The 17,872-nt window shown below is 37.5% G+C and overlaps 1 protein-coding gene across 1 annotated transcript; it reads left to right on the top strand.

The window, feature by feature from the left end:
* The first annotated feature begins 3,350 nt into the window (after positions 1–3,350).
* Positions 3,351–15,440, top strand: LOC145782022 (lisH domain-containing protein ARMC9-like). The gene is made up of 18 exons (XM_082593752.1): positions 3,351–3,528; positions 3,696–3,866; positions 4,043–4,100; positions 7,856–7,953; positions 8,470–8,562; positions 8,892–9,017; positions 9,548–9,765; positions 10,297–10,428; positions 10,516–10,712; positions 10,798–10,974; positions 11,058–11,209; positions 11,498–11,628; positions 11,797–11,932; positions 12,134–12,259; positions 12,586–12,777; positions 13,060–13,190; positions 13,425–13,577; positions 13,895–15,440. Exons 1-18 carry the CDS (start codon positions 3,352–3,354, stop codon positions 14,115–14,117), a joined length of 2,691 nt encoding a protein of 896 aa, XP_082449878.1. The 5' UTR covers position 3,351; the 3' UTR covers positions 14,118–15,440.
* The last annotated feature ends 2,432 nt before the right edge of the window (positions 15,441–17,872 follow it).

Below are 17,872 nucleotides of genomic sequence, written 5' to 3'. Positions count from 1 at the left end.
GTGCCGACGTTAATGATTCTGAAGTAGACTGAAACGAAACTGCAAGAGTTCAAGCTATAGTCAGTGGCCCTTGGGTCTTGATTATTGACCTTTAAGAAATATGGTTTCAAAGTTTCCAATCAATTCTTTTTTTTTTCTTTCTGACCACAATAGCGAAAAATAGGCTAAATGTCAAGATCGTAGAGCAGCCGACGGGACAACCAAACGGTCTTTTGCTGCTCCTGGCTGACCAGATTGAATTGTTCAACACTGACTAACTTCAGCATTTCTTTATGTTTGTGATGTAGGTTTAATGTGTCGGCTAGCCTACTATTATAGAAGCTGATTGGCAAATATAGTTAGCCTGTTTCTCCTCTCTAGAAATGCTTTGAAGCGACAAAATGCGAACGTTAAAACGTGCTTGAAACATGACGACATTTTAACAATTTCATCCGGTCTCAAAACCACAGTATCAAGTTATGGATGTCTCTGTTCTGAATGCTACATTTCCTTGGTGACTGTTTTTTATCCCACTTGGCCTTCTCATTATGTGCAATAGCGAGTTTGGAGGGTGAGATCACACGAAAGCGACAAAAACTATTTTTTGATTCAAAATTTTTGTTGTCTTGCTCGATCAAATTGATTAAGGAAATCTTTATCTTCGCACCGAGAAGCAAAGATTCTCGCCTACACACACCCCGAGAGTCGAATCAGTGGCGCTTGATCTTTGTAAAGCCAGGCGCTAAACCAGCTGAGCTGTGGGAGCAAGTGCAGTTTATCTCAAATCAACAGCATATTAAGAGAAAAGGAAGTTGGTGACTTGGTTTAAATGTGACCTAACATCTTAAAGGGATAGTAAAGGAAAAACCTGACTTGGCGATTTTCCACGTTCTTTGTGTTTAGCATGCTACCATAAAACGATTTTCAATAAAATTTTGCCCCATTGCGGTCTGATCAGCATTCCGCACCCGCTTTTGTCAGAGCTTTCAAAGCGAGATTGGGCCTGAGCAACGAAGCGTGCGACTGTACAGTCTACGTAACAAAAGACTAGCAATCAACCGATCACGCAATAATTGTTACTGCGGGCGATTTGACTGTAGGCTATGTATGTACTTCAAAACAGCACATTTCAACATCAAAACAGCAGACAGTTTGCTCAAAACATCAGATGTGGTAACGTGGCTTTTGTTATTGCTGTCTTTTATTACGTATTCTCGAGCAGTGTTTGCACGTTTTGGTCATTTTGAAAAAAATGAAAATAAATGAAACACTGGACTTTGGGCCTTGCCAGTGCCATTGAAAACATTTTTTTTTCGGTAGCCTAATTGTTTTTGAAATGTATTCTTGAATGTTCAGTTTATTCATGTTAATGCTTAATTCCGGTTTGAAATTTTCATTTAGTATGCCTTTAAAGATGTTTTGTAGATGTAGCCTACACTACTGCAATCATTTAGTTTTGCATAATAATTAATAAAGTTCAAGTCAAATATTTTGTTAGTTTTAGTCAGTAAGCAGTGCTTTTGGTTATATGCTTTTGCCGGTAATATTTATGCTTCACCGCCGTGATATTTTATTTGCAACCCCTCCGTAATTTTAAATAAATATCTTAACTTGTCAACACTTTCAACATTGGTCGCTGTTGGCAAAAAATACAAACATTGTTGCTGATAAAACTTAAATTTTGGTGGGCTGGTACGGTAGTGTGATTGTAGGAAGATTGAGTTGACAGCGTAGCGTTGTCCTTGTCGGCCTGTTGCATGCAACTTGTATGTATGTTGTATTTTATCATTACTTTGCTTTATCTAAACCGATTCAGTTCAGTTTATTTTTTGTTTTGTTGGCGAAAAAGAAAGACACAAAAAGCAAAAACACAAATAATTCGTGCATTGAGTATGGCAGCACAACAAGGATGGCAGCGAAAGACCAAAAGGTCACCAAAGTCAGCTGCCATCCAAACATTTAAACAAAAGACCCAAAATTAAGAACATTAACACATATGGTATATAGTATATAGCACAATACCACCACTTTAATTTGTAAAAATTAACAATACATTAACAATGGAATAACACAGGGCAACATAAAAAAAAACATTGTGTAGAGAAATAAGCGGATGATACGTTTCAGGAGTGATCATTGTACAAATTTTTTAATAAACATTTATATTTAAATTTAAAAACATTGTAAGACTTTTCTTTTATTTCTTTTGATAGCCTACTTGATTCCATAGTTTCACTCCATTAAAACATAGCATCTTCTTACCAGAGTTTGACGTTGTAGAAGGCAAATATAAATCATTTTTTTGGTTCTGATGGGTTTTATGATGGTGAATTTCATTTACAAAAATAAAGCAGCCAGCAAAGGCCCTATTGTAGACTCCCATAGCCTATAACACAACTGTTGAATTTTTGCTTTTCCATTTTGATTTATAATTATTGACTTTCTGTTTTTTTTTACATACTCTGTATTCTTATTTTTTATAATAAAAATAATCAGTGGCGTAGCCAGGGGGGGTTGGGGGTTACAACCCCCCCCCCCCTTTGGCACGCGTGTGAAGTCACGATATTGAGAATGGTGCTTTCAGTCTCTATGTCTGTAAAACAACGTTTGCCTAATTTTAAACAAAACTGCATTAAAAGAGCAAGTTTTTCCAATACCAAACATTCAAATATCTCAGCCAGGAATTAGCAACAAGAAAACACAGAGACTTAGCCTTATCACCGAAAAATGTCCAACAAAACATGATCTTATCCTTTTGCTATGCCACCGGACAGCACCATTTTACAGTACGGTAATATTCATACTCAAATTTTTGTTGAAAATGCTCTCAGAATGCACCAAATTCAAAGCAATTTTTCAAAATTTTCTGGGGGAGGCCTCCTAGACCCCCGACGCTGGGTGTCGCCTATGGCGAAGACGACGGCAAGCTTTGCCCGCCGGCCGTCAAACCCCCCCCCCCCCTTTCAAAATTACTGGTTACGCTACTGACAATAATGACTGTCTGCTTTGCAAACCAATGCAATGAATCAATCCATTAACTGTTTATTTATCAGAAACAAAACACAAAAGTGACATAAAACAATAAAATATAGGTTCAATGTTTAAGTTTTGTTATTGATAGGTACACAATGAAACGGCCAAGCGATATACTAGCTAGTTGCCACTGGAAAAGAATAATTTGGGTTGTGAAGCTAATCAACAATGTAACCAAATCGGTTATTCTGGGCTGTATAAAAATACACATTATTGTCATACTGTATATAATGCACACTTTTATCCTGTAACTGTCTTACAAATATGATGACATTAGTTGAGTATGTAGCTTACTTGATTATGATGGATGTTACTTGTATGTATGACTTTAGATTTAGCATGGCTTCTGATTTACCATTACACGAAAATGAAATAAATGTATTAATTAAAGAATATTTGAACTTTTCTGGACTTGACAAAACTCAATATGCACTCCAGCTTGAGTGTACTGAAAAAGGAAAAGCTATCCCCCCAGGAAATGAAGTTCAAAGAGATGGATCAAAACTGGCTGCTCAGGTAATTTATTTTGAAGTAATTGATTTGGTGAGGATCTCATAAAGCCATTTAAAAAATTTTGATTTGTTTTAAAATTGTTAACAACCATTTTTTGAAATTGCAAAAACTTATTGTAACATTGTAAACCCAATACAACCTGTTTCAATAACCAACTGTTTTACTTTCAGAACAACATTCTTTTAGAGTTCGACAATGCAAACTTTAGTGCATTTTGGGCCCTGTGGGAAAAAAACGTTCCCGGGGAAATTCGGATGAATGACCACACTTGTCAACGACTTGAATTTTACATACATATCCATTTTGCTGTATATCCAATTCGTGTTGGATCTGTTTCTGCTGTAAGGATTTTTTAACACACTTTAATTTTTCAATAAGTGCTCCAGAAGATTTGTTCATCATTGCAGTTGTATATATATTATTGAAAAGATAGGTATGATATAGTATTGCTTATTATCATATTTGATTAATTGCAGTAAACTTTAATGTTATGTATAATTAATTAATTATATTACAGAACAGAAGTTTTTTGGAACAAGCTATGACTCAATTTAAAAAATTCTTAGAAACAAAAGGTATGGAACAATATTTGCATAAACTTATTAAGAATCACAACTTTAAGGTTGTTAAAGATTCTAATATCTGCAAAAGCAGTGTTTGTAAGATGCGTTACACATGTAAAACAACCTTTTAACTGATTTTTCTGGTCTGCACTTTGTAGGTCCTTCCAAAAAAAAGTAAACTAGAACCCTTGGTTGTTAAGTATATTACACGTTGATTACAACATTCAATGTCTATATTTGTGTTTCTGTAGCGCACCCAACATGGGGCTAAGGGGGCTCAAGCCCCCCCAAACCCGCCACCAAAAGTCAAGTTTTTGTATGTTCCCTATTTATACCTTTTGCTTACAGGTTAGATATGAATAAGACACAACAATACAACAGGGCTGATCATTAAACAATATATTTTACATATTTACAAATAGTTTTAACACTAGAACGTTTTTGACTTAACTTTAGCCCTCATCAGAAACCTAAAAATATTTGTAAAAATACAATAATTTTCAAGTATTAGGAAAAGGCAACTATGTGAATAACTACAAAAAAATTTGCACCACAGGGAACATGATACCTACATCAAGTAAATGTTGAGGAAAATAGACGCGCCTCCAGCAAATAAGTTAATTTTTTGTTTAAATTTGGGTTGTAGCTTTTGATTAACACTGCTTCCTTAATAAAATTAATTTGCGTTCTTCTGGTGACTATTTAGTCACCAGAAGAACGCAAATTAATTTTATTACCAAATGCCTGGTGAACAGTCTCTCTCTGTTTTTACTGCTTCCTTAATTTTGATGTAAAATTTGCCTTTGCGTAAAATTTTAATTGAGTCAGCAGAGAATTTTTGGTCGGTACAAAAAGAACACTCCATGATATGGTCTTTGATGGCACTTTTAAAGTTCAGATGCTCTTGTTGTCAAATTTCTGGTGTACATACTGATGTACCGTAGCCTACGTCAATGCTGAATCACACAGACATGTAAAACTGTATACGAAATTTGAGCAGAAAGACGAAGGCGTCTAGGACTTCAGTTGAAAATACAAACTAATTTTGAATGTTTTGTAAGTAGGAAAAACGACCACATCAAATTTGATGTTTACAAAATTAGTGTTTTGTTTCAAACTGTTGTCGTGCTAGTTGTTGTTTTCGCACTTATTTGTATTGGCAAACAGAAAGCTAATTCTATTTTGTCATACATGAGGAAAAAGTCAAGATCTATAGAAGACTGCGAGAGACGTAGGAATGTAGGAATTGTAGGATGCTGATGGTGCTAGTAACATGGGGTTCACTAGGCCAAGTTGTAATCTGATTGAGAGAACAAATCCTGATGTATCGGCAACCGGTGGGTTGTGGGCCGTGAGTGCCTTAAATATTAATCAAAGGGATGTGTATTGGCCTATTGTCACTGTCACTCAGGGCAGGGTTGGCTGATTTAAATCAAATGATTTAAATCATTGATTTAAATCATGATTTAAATCAAACAATAAAAATCAAAAAAATCAATTAAAAAAATCAAATGATTTTTTATTTGCTAAAATAAAAATAAATATATACATCAACAAACGTTTTACTGCTTCTTTGTAATACAAAAGTTATATTTAAATACATAAGGCTATAGGCTATGCATGTTTTGAAAGGCAACTTAGTTTACTTGGCAGTTCACACTTGGGACTTGTATACCAGCTCCAACATAGTATATTAGGCTAGAGCTTTTTAGGTAAAAAAAAATACAATCAACGATTCAGAAAAATGATCTGTGACTTAGTAAGGATGGTACTATCATAATATATCTGTGATGTTAAGGACAATAACGTTAGTAGGTGGGAATAATTGCACATGGCCAGGGTGACTGCTCTTGTCATTTATGAGAAAGGATGAGCCTTGGTCTGAAGTTGCAGCAATGTAATAGCTCAAAGTATAGCTGTGATTTAAGATACTGATAATTAAGTATAATACGGAGTTTCAGTTGTGCATTTCAACTCAGACAAAAAATTGTTTCAGCATTTTAATACAAAAGAGGGTAAGCTGCACTATTCTGCATTGAGGCTCAGGGTTTTCAAATGTGAGAGTTTGAGCTAAAAGACACGGCACAGATTAATTTTTATTAGACCTTTTTTAAAATGCCTGTCCAGGTTAAAAACCGTTTTAAAAGATTGGTACTTTTTAGATCATAGAAGTATTTTGCAAAATGTGTTTCTTTCTTTTTTCAAAAACATGTTACCATTCCACAGCTATTGATATTTTGTAGAGCCATAAACTTTAGCGCAAATTTTTCCTTTTTATTCAACACAGATGTTGTCATGCAATGTGACGTCACGATGGGAGTTTTGCGCTCAAACGTAAGGAAAGATCTTAGTGTAGTGAGATGACAGTCTGAGACTCACCTCAATTTCGATATGCACAATTGTGATTTAGTATAAAGCAACATATCACACCTACTTAAAAATATGTGCAATAGACAGGCTAGCCTACAATATGATAACAAAAATGATTAAACACTTGCAAAGCAAAGCCTTTCAATCAATCAAGGGGTTAAAAATGATTCTGCTATCTTACTAAAATGATCTCTTCCCCCAAGTAGACTCGACGCTTTTTTATTTAAAAAAAATCAAAAAAATTTGATTTAAATCAAAAAAATCCGATTTAAATCAAAAAAATCCGATTTTTTTGATTTTTTTAAAAAAAATCATGATTTTTTCCAACCCTGACTCAGGGGCATATCCTCAATGGAAGCAAGGGAAGCATTGCTTCCCCTACCAAAATTGAAAAAAAAGATAATATTTTTTAGTAAAACAATTTCGTAATTTCTTTACCTGAATAATGAATATGAATTAGAACAGTTTCTAACTCATGTCCCCATCTAGGTTTTAATTTTAAAAAAGTTGGAAGCTTACAGAAGCAGAAATTCGTACCGCATCCATCCATTGCTCTCGTTTTTGCTATACGAAGAAACAAAGGAAAAAGCAGAGCGAAGTTTACGCGATTTACGTTTCTTTCAACTAATCTGTGGAAGCAATCTCAGAGTTGCTTCCTGTTGGGTATTATTCCGGTGCGTAATGAGAAAATCTAAGCTTTAGGGTTATATCTGCCTCGCAAGGAAAAGTTTGAGCCTAATGTTAGATTTACACTGTTATCCTGGCTACTACAGCAGTAGGTAGCTGTAACTGAGCAGTTAAGCTGAATTTTTGGTGTTCTCTAATTTGAGCCGCAGTTTTTGCTCATTCGTGTAAGAGCTACCTTTCATTTTAAGTTAATAGCTGTTTATCTGCTAATAAATTTCATACAAATATTACCCTAAAAATGTTTCCAGAAAGCACTATAATCCATCATTTGAGTGTAATTTTGCAAAAAATTTCCGGAGGGTATGCCCCGGACCCCCCTAGAATATGCGTGCCTTCGGCACGCCTTTTCTCCCACGACTTTTATTGCTTCCCTTGCTCAACCCACAGGGATACGCCACTATTGTCGCAAATCACTCAGCCGACATTTCTGAATTAGCCCTCTCCCCTTAAACTTTTTTCTGGGTGCGCTACTGTTGTGTTTATGTTTTTATCAGCTAAATTGATAAAGTACTCAGCAGAAAAGTGATTATGTTTAGGTGTATAAATTTTGCTCATGTCAATATTTGTGTAATGAGATGGCAAATAATAAAAGTTAACGTACATTCGTACAATGTACATGGTGGTAACTAAACTTTTGTCACAAGTGTTTAAAACATTTCGTTTTAAAAATGACAATCTGATTAAAGCAATCAACCATTTGATTTGAACAGGTTCTGATCTGAGCCAAACCACCGAATTTCTACCATTTTATGCACTGCCTTTTGTACCCAATCCTTTGCAACATCCATCATTCAAAGAACTATTTTCTGTAAGATAATAACCGTACTGTGATTTCATTTAGAAGGTGCCGTTAACAATAGCACCTTTTAAAACAGAGTGCTTTCCTAGCCGTCTCTAACCTTCACACCCTTGCAACAAGTGTGAACAGTCGGGTACCCCCATCAATATTAGATTAAGTGTATTTAGTCCTAATGAAGTTGTTTTGTAATGGACATTTGGCTTTTGACTATAATGAAAAGTTGAGCACTTCACAATTATCTTCTTCATTAGGTTCCCGCATGGAAAGTTGCTTAAAAAAATGAGGTTAGATCAATAAGTTGATGAGTGCAGTGCGAAGCTGCATACCAGCAACTGTCGAGAATCAACATTTTATAAAAAAAAAAAACTTATACAGTATTGGCTAGTAACTCATTTATTGTCCTTTTTTTGGGTGGAGTAACTCAATTCATCAATTGAATCATTCTTGCTAAGAGGATTGACTTCAATGGTTTGCTATGTTTCTTTGCATTAATGTTTATATAACTTTCTTTGCACTTAATTTCAGACTTACTGGGTTCCTGATCTGCGAGCTAGAGTTGATAGGTTTTTGAGTGCTGCCCTATCTGCCACAGAACCGCCTCTACTAATCACTTTGTTTGTATCCTTACTTTTATTGTTTAAGCTCATTGCATTAAAAAGTACAAATAAAGTTTGCATTGTGAAGTACCTTATCTTGCCCCCCCCCCCCCCGATGAAAATGTTATTTACCAATATATTTTTTTATTTAAATTTATTAGCAAATTTAACTACTGTACTAATTTATTACTATATATTTGAAAAAATCTGATGATTAATCATGAATAGAATGCCCAAGGTTTTTTTGCAACGATGCATATCTTGCTTTTATAATTCGATTTCGTATCTTTTGATGGTTTCAATCGCTTTTTTCTCCTTTTTTGCATTAGTTTCCTCAATAAAACTATTCAGAAAAACAAAGGTAGGTTGTCTGTTGCTGAAGACGCTTCTGAACAAGCTACAAAGTCTCTTCAGTTGCATCTAATACAAGCAGAGAAAAGATGCAGTGCTTATATGAAACGGTTTAACAAGCTTCAGGTACTGTGTAGTATCATTAATACTCTTTTGACATTATTTGCATTCAGTGTGATCAATGCCAAGCATTCAAGCGACTGTAACGAGGTTCATCATTGCTGTTGATCACTTTGTTGGCACTTGGTTGTCAGAGCATGGCTTTTAGGCACAGACACGTTGACATGGAGCCATGATGTTTTAGATGTAGCGATGGTGCCCATCACTGTGACATACAAGTCGCGGACCCCATGATTGCCTTGTCCTTGGCGCTTAATCAGCAGCAGCAGCAGTCTTGGCAGCAGCCAATCTTTTTATGAAGATTTTTGATTGATATTATTTTTCAACCAACTGTAATGTAAAATAATAATCAAAAAAGAAACCATTTGCCTATATTATTTATCGCTATTTCTTACCTCTGTAAAAACATAACAACTACAAACATGACAATCAAGAGTCAAGACCAATAAACTCAACATTTTTGGTGATTTTTCAATGTTTGCTGTGAATGTAAATTGATTCGTTTGATCGCTGAGCACCGGTTTGTGTCTGTGCAGGCTGATTATCACACCCTGATAGGCATCACTGCTGAACTGGTTGATTCACTGGAGCAGACCGTGCATGGAAAGATGGTCACTGTTGAATATTTGCAACGAGTGTGTGCTCGCTTGTTCAGCACTAGATCGGTCGGCGCTAGCCTCAACGCAGCCAGCTTGGACTTCACACGACCAGGCACAGCTTCTTCAATTCTCCGTGCTTCCATTGTCCCAGACAAGTCAGTAAACGCTAAAATTTTACATAAACAATAATCTAGCTTGGATATTAACGTTGGCGCTGATGTCTCGCAACTTCTGTTCCAGCTTTTCGGTGGTAAGAAGAATAGTAAATTGCACTAAGAGCCAAAGGCTAGGATGCGACCATACGATTTAACATATAAAGTATATCAATCTGGCCGGTTTTACAATTGTTTTTTCTGTGAGGTTGCGAAATATCCCGCATTCTTTAAGAATTTGTTTATCAGCTGTTAATTTACTGTGCCAGTAGCAAGGCCATAATGGCTATACTGTGCCGATCTAAGTTTCTGTGTTATTTGTTAACACATCTAGCTAATGAATATTGATTTGGTCGGCTCAAAGTCAGGATTGTATAAATGCATGGTGGAGTTCTTGTCTTGAAATAAGCGAAACAGTTTTATTTTTACAGCTCATAACATCATTGTAGCACGTTTGAGATAGATAAGACTGAAAAATATATCGTTTTATTATAATCAAAATTAATTGTGCACAACAATTTCTATACATTTCAGTTTTTATCAAGAAAGAGAAGAGCCCGGATTCCTTCCTCCTTTGAACTACAACAAGATTAAATCTCACTTACAAAATGGATCAGATCGAACGAAAGCCTTCTTGTTGCAAGCTCTTCGGTGGAGACTGACCAGGTAGCCTACAAATTGTTATGAATAACGCACGAGACAGCACCATAAAGCCTTTATCATGACAACTGACACCATTACTTTCGCAAACAGATCAACCCCGGGCGTCCAACGAGATACCATGCTGCATTCGTATATCGACCACGATATGTTCCAATGCAACCCTGAATCTGCTGCGTCAGGAAGTCCATATAACAGTTTTCAAATGCTGCGATTGTTTGAATCGAACGACACTGCGGTCCGGCAGTACGTAGCGAGGCTATACAACGCGCTGACTTCTCTACAGCAAGGTGATATTAGTTACATTGTTTTTGTATTTGTAATCAAAGTTGCTTTTTCTCTGAAATGATAACTGAAAATTTTCAACCACCACAGGACGAGCATATCTATGCACCAACCCAACCAGTGTGGGAAACCTACAGAAGTATCTATGGCGAGGTCGCGATATGGATCAAGGGAGCGGCGCTATTGACCACGTGTTTGAAGAGCATTTGTTAGGTTGCCTGCAGAAGCTCAGTCTTCGGCGGCCACTACAGACCGTCATGATTCAAGGTGACGGTGTTATCTGATATCCTTGTCTTGGCATTTGTTCAATGATCGTCGACATAGAAATGACTTTGACTTTTGTTTTCCAGGCGATTTAATCCGGTGGCTGACTACCATTCTATCGGAACATGAGACATTATCTGACTACATGCTGGAATATGCTGTCGCTTTGCTCATGAACTTGTGCTTGAGGTCAAGTGGAAAGCGTAAATGCGGAGATGATGCGGCTCTTGTTTTAAAAGTGGGTACTTGCGGTTGATGTTAAAATGGAAAGAAACACTGGAATAGGCTTTTTGCCCTCTCTTCTGCTTGATCTATACATTCAAAATAACTAGGCATAATTCTGCATATAAAAACAGACAACAGGCTTTGAAATGTGGGTACCGTACAAACTTTGTTCTTGAATCTTTTCCAGCTCTCGAAAGTTGCCTTTTTTGCACCGTTTCTATGTCTACCAACGTTAAAACTATGTAAAACGGTCAACTTTTGTTACTTGGCTAATCTTCGATGTTAAACCTTGTGTGGCCAGGTGCTCAGTGACTTGCTGACGCATGAGAATGTTGAGATACGTCCTTATGTCAATGGAGCCCTATACAGCGTACTGAGCAATCCCATAGTGAGGGAAGAAGCCCATGCGATGGGACTTGAATCTATTATAAGGTTAGTGATATCACCCAGACAATAACATACCTTGATTTTGCATTGATTCAGCGTCTGCAGACGTTGAATCAATGTAAAAACGAGGATTCTGTTGTCTGGGAATGTGACTTGTGACTTTATAAAACAATCCTGGCCGTTTTCTTCAACTTTGTTCAATTTCACCGCCAGAGATTCCATGGAAGGGGAACAAGACGAATTCAAACGACAATTGGAATTTATCATAAAACAATTAAACAAAGATGATGAAGATCCGAACGAGATGTTGAATGATTCAGACGACGAGGGTGATGAAGATGATGATGAGGTGGACATCCGAAAACTCATTTACTTAAAAACGCTTTTTTCTTTTTACATGTGGACTTTTTATTCCTCATTTTAGCGTTTGAGCATGGCATCTCTTAGATATTTAACAAAATCAAATACTCTATCCAGTCTTTTTTTGTCATTTATATATTTAAAATAACGTTGAAACGATGTTTGTGTTTTTTTATACTGTGTCTTGCAGGACCAAGATGCTATGGAGGCAGACTTGGATAAAGATGAAGTTATACAGCCAAGACCTAATGAACTGAGTGGAGAGCAACTGCTCTGCAATGAATATCTCGATGCGATGGCCAATGCACAAACGAAAGTAAGAAAAGTTCACTTATTTCAAGTTGTTGTTGTTGTCCAGTTTTAATCCGATGATGTCCCCGTTACCGAGGGTGGCCGGATTCACCTCCAAGTGCCGCAGTCGCCTTCACACCCTGCCTCCACATCGATCTGTCTAACGCGTCCTCTCTTGTTAAGCCCACCTTGCTGCTTGCGATACCGCCATAAGAAAGTTAAATATAAGAAAGCTTTTTATATTGTTGTAGGACACAATTACACCACTTTTGTAGTAAAAACATAGTGGGGAAAATATTTCGGTTATTCTTAACATTTTGGTTTAAAGTTTTACGTTGTTTTTGCTTGCAGGTGTCTAAAAATCCCATCTATGATTCTCTTGTCCTTGATGCTGGCATTCCTACCCGTCCGACAACGCCCGGTTATCAGCGAGGGGCTGTGTCCCATCGGGAAGGCATACACACTCCGAGGAACGTTGCGTCTGAAATATCCGGGGCTCATAATCACGCAATAATGGACTTGCACGCGTCACATTCTAATACCGTGAGTATTACGTCTGATGTCTATTGCATGCCGTCTATAATGGTGTCTGCTCCTAGGGATTTTTGCTCGAAGCGAAATTCTTTACTTAGAAATATCTTCAGAAACGTAATCGAGACAAAAATTTTTACTTTGAAGCGAAATATTTTTATACCGAACACTTGTCAGCCTGAATAATTGACACGTGTTTGATGTGCGTTTTGTTTTTGTTTCGAAGAAGTCCAGACAATAAACTCAAATCTTAATCCACTTCAGCACAATAAGTTGATTGATTGAAACGTTTAGGCCAATGCACAAAGTGGGACTAGGCCAGGTTCCAACGAAGGGTCAAGGCCCCCCACAAGATCAGGTTCACGGGGCCAGAATGGACAGCGCTCCAGCAGGCCTGGCTCGTCGGACAGCAATGTCAAAGCAAGGTAGCAAACTTCGGCACAATTCTAGTCTATCATCACCAATTGTTTTTTATATTATATTAGTTATTTTCGTATTTTGCTTCAATATGATTTTTTGCTATCTGATTGGCTTGCCGTTTTGTTTTCTTCAACACTTTTTTCAGGTTATTTAGGATTATACACTTTTTTATGTTTTGTTAAACATCAGTTGTTATCAACAGAACGGATAATACATTTTGACATCTGGTTTCGTTACAGCCTCAACTCTGCAAGGTCCATTCGCTCTCGTCAATTACCAATCGATCAAGAAGCCTCCATTTTGATGTCGCAACTGACTGGAGTGGAACGACATCTGTCTCTCCCGATGCAAAGCAACCTGACCTTGCCACAAGGCAAAGAAGAGTCAAAAGAGTAAGTAACTAAGTATTTTTTATTAATTAATGAGATAAGTTTTTGAGTTCCAAATACTCACTTGACCCTTTATACCGCTACACTGAAACTGCCTGCTTTCGAAGCCCTAAAAAAACGCCCATGCTAACTTGCTATGGGTAACTTGCTAACGGTCTAACTTGCTAACTATAAAAACAAGCTTGATAATTATTCTTTAATGTCATGTTTTTTGACCAATCACCAATCTAAAAATGCAATGAATGACGACAAGATGTTATATAAGATCCACCGGTATCAAGTTACCTTGAAAAATTCAAACTGAACTTTTGTCTTCACAGAGGAAAAGAATTCATGTCAGCATTCAGCAGTCGACCACGTATCACCCGGACCCCAGATACCAGTGGAAGGTTACCCTTGTCCAGCAGAGCACCCCCACCCAACCCTACGTACTCCATAGGAGAGCCCACCTCCCGTCCCTCCTCGGGTCAGTCGTGGAGAAGCTCAAGGGGTAGCTTGGGCTCGACGAGTGAGGGTAGATTGAAACGAACTGGTCGCAATTGAAACGCTTCTTTTTGGCTGGTTGAAACAGCAGCAGTTCACCTTCGAATTCATTCCACGTAGTGTGCACGTGCTTGCCAATCTCAACTGTTCAGAAGGTTTATTTATCTCCGGAAATTGAAATTGTTTCATGATGACTCTATTAATTTCAAGACAACAACAGGCCGCAGCCGCACTCAATGCAGTCGTTCACCAAACCTGAAAATGCCTTCAAATTTCAAACAACGTTTACTTTTTTTTAAGCTTTAAGCTAAATTTTATGAATTTTGCAAACGTTAAGGGACATCGTCTTTGTTTCGAAGTTTATCTATGTTGCTTGTACTGTATTTCAGAATTGGTTCCTTTAGAATTCAATCCCATTGTTTATGTAGTGTGTGAATATATGGTGTATAATAATCATTTGCATTGTGTATTGATGTAAGTAGAGTGAAATGCTAGTTTTACTAGGCTATTACTGTACCTACAGTAGTAGGCTACCCCCATTTGCAGATGCCATGTATTATCGTATAAATGAGGCGTTTATCAAAGGGAAACGTTTAAATTACATCGAATGCATTTCACAACGCAAGCAATTTACACGATCTTTATTTTTGTCGATTTTTTTACTCATTTGTTTTATTGCGAGCTATGTTTACTGTGCACCTTTAGCGTAGCGCAGTGGGCTCCCTTCACACTTTTTTTTAGATTTTTAACAATGGTTAAGACACTTACACTTTGTTAGAAATTTTTTAAACTATAACCTACCACAAGTAGAACTATTTTGTAGAAATTTTTACTTCATATAGCCTAAAAGTGTTCACTGTAGTCACTTGGTGAATTGTTATTTCGATTTCATTTCCAATATGATTTGTCAATAATGCAATCCGGTGCTTGTTAGGCTATTAGTTATGAAATGGGAGCAGCAAGGCAAAAGTTAATTAAAGTTAAGCGATTAATTGACGCTGTATAGCACAGTATGAAGTTGTAGCCTAATAATGTATGAAACACGTCTCCAGGACAGACTTTTTCATCGACTTGTTTGAGGACCTTTCCACAGTCTAATGAAATGATGGTGCTCATCAACTAAGTTATTTGGGCTAGATTTTCATAAGCCTGAGGGCTTCAGAAAAAAAATCAACTAACTTAGTCGTAGGTGGAAGTTTTGGTGTTCACGATGAAGCCAAGCTAAACATGTGAACTGTGATTTTATGTTAGCTTTCGTGTAAACTTAGGCTATCGTATTTCCTAAATCGGAAAGAAAGCAATTTTCTGCGCCCCCATTATTTGGGTTTTATGGCTATGCCATTAGAAAAGGAAATAGCCTAAAATAAAAACAAATTAAAGTGTTAGCCTACTTGGCCACTCAAGGAACTGATGATATTGGTTGATTGATTTATTATTCGCAGACTGGGAAAGCTTTTTTGAGAGCTTAATCCTGGCATTTTCGCATAGCCTACTTATAAATGGTCTGAACCACTGACGTACGGTAGGCCCGAACATCGAGATTGACAGAGCAAGTTTCCGATTGTTGAAGTGTTGTTGGCGGAGGATTATTCCATTTACTTGGTGCCGCTGAATGGAAAGTATTCTTTAACGTGCGTTGCTCAAGCGCACACCCCGAGAGTCGAACCAGCACCGCTTTATCTTGAAGATTCTTTATTCGCGCAGTCACCCGCTGATCAACTGAATTTCACTAGACTTGAAAACTGGATTTAGAATCTGCAAAATACATTCCGCCCTCGGCTTTCTGGACTACGTGGAGCAGGAACCGGTCCGGAAAATAAAAAATCTGGATAGCACAACTGCAATTGCTTGTTGAAGTAATAAAACTGCGGAAGCTGTGCTCTCAAGCAGAGGTGTACAGAAACCAGTTTCAGACCTGACCCAGATCTTATTGTTTTTCACCGGAACGGATGTCTCAGTCTGAGTGCTAGAATATTTACTAGGACTGAAGCCAGCCGGTTTATACAGAAAACTGTCGTATCTTTAAAGCGTCTACCAAGTACCGGTCAAAACACTCCATCTGGTGCAGCGACCTGCAGATTCGCCCCGATAGCTCAGTTGGTTAGCGCGTGACTTCTGGAACGAAGAAGCTTCAAGATCAAGCGGCGCTGGTTCGACTAGGGATATGGGTTCGACTCTCGGGGTGTGCGCTTGAGCAACGCGTGTTAAGGACTGCTCTCCATTCAGCGGCAAAGCGGCATCTAATGGATGAAATAGTTCCCCGGCAACAAGACTTCAACAATCGGAAACTTCACTCTGTCAATCTCGGTGACCGGGCCTGCGTCAGTGATTCAAAGCCTCTAAAAGTATGCGAAACTGCCAGGATTAAGCTCTGCAAGAAGCTTTTCCAATCCGAGGATAAAGATTCAATCAATTAATTACAAATACGCAACCCGGAGAAAGTTTTGAACTATTGCGGTTGTGGCAACACTGAAATCAATTGTAAGATCACAAATCACAATACGTAACTTAGTTTTTCCAAATTTAATCATTAAATAGGTGGTTTTGCTAACTAATTTGCTTGTTGCATGTTTACTGCAATATGTGTTGAAAAATGTTTAATGTTACAGAGATAAACATGATAAGTTGATTTCCATAACATATCACTTACGATGCTCCGTAGATTTTTAAAATTATCGTTTTAATTTATTTTTTTGAAACAATGAAATACCGGTAGAATAGTTTTTTTCAAACTGCCTGGAACTTCTAACCAGACGGCCACTGGTCCCAGTACTGCAGGGATTTTTTTCCAAATTTTGTACTTGATCTATTTATAAAATAGTTGCTGCTTGTTGGATATCTTGTGTTACTCTGATGGATGAAGCATTTGTAAATTAATCACAATTTTTATAATATCGTACATAGAGGGATACTGATTTTCCGATACAAGCAAGACTGCCTATCAAGCTAGTTTTTAAATTAGTTTGTTGCTCAGATGGCTTGAGATTTTGACTTATATGATATGCAGAGGTAAGTGGAAACCAGGCAAAAAGCAATTATTGTCGGCTATACAAATTGAAAAACTTCACATTAACCATGAGCTCATCCCTTTTGACTACCGAGTGTATAATATTGAAGGGAGAATTGGAATTTTGGGAGGTTAAGCCCAATAATCAATTATCTAGGCTGAGTTTTAGATAGCCTATTGTATCCTACGTTTGAATGTTTGATTCTTTAAAATTTTCATCAACTAATTTTGATTATACAGGCCATGAATTAATCCTCACATTGAGGGCATGGCCTGTCTGCAGTGTTGTACGTTGACGCCGTCAATTTGACGGCGTCATTTGACGGCGTCAACTTTTTGTTGACGCTGAGGCTAGCGCCGTCAATTTATTTTTCAGTTGACGGAAGTGATAGCGCCGTCAACTATTTTGCCGATTTTAAGCGTCAAGCGCTATGCGTCATTTTTTATTTTCATGGAAAAAAATGAAAAATCTCGTTTCACAATTAGAGTTTCACCTATGGTTTCACAATGTATTCTGGCCAGCGCGACTCATCCGAATTACCGGCTTTTGCGTTGGTTGGAATGGCTCCCTGGAATAGGGGAGAGAGGGGCTAAAAGTCACACGGGTAAGTTGTCACAAGCCTGAGTTTAGCGCACCCAGTGTAATAAACTTCTTTCTGGCGTCATAAAAAGCGAGTACTACTTCCCTGGTTACACGTTGAGATCGGCCATGTTGGTTTAAGCAACAGAAGTGAACAAAATCTAGACAACAACCTGTAGTGATTTTCTGCTTCTTGCAAAGACGAATTGCCCAAGGTAGGTATTTTGA

The sequence above is a fragment of the Aplidium turbinatum genome, chromosome 13 (assembly GCF_918807975.1).
Source record: "Aplidium turbinatum chromosome 13, kaAplTurb1.1, whole genome shotgun sequence".
Lineage (NCBI taxonomy): Eukaryota > Metazoa > Chordata > Ascidiacea > Aplousobranchia > Polyclinidae > Aplidium > Aplidium turbinatum.
The sequence above is the reverse complement of the archived record's forward strand: the minus strand, read 5'-3'. Positions and strand labels throughout refer to the sequence as shown.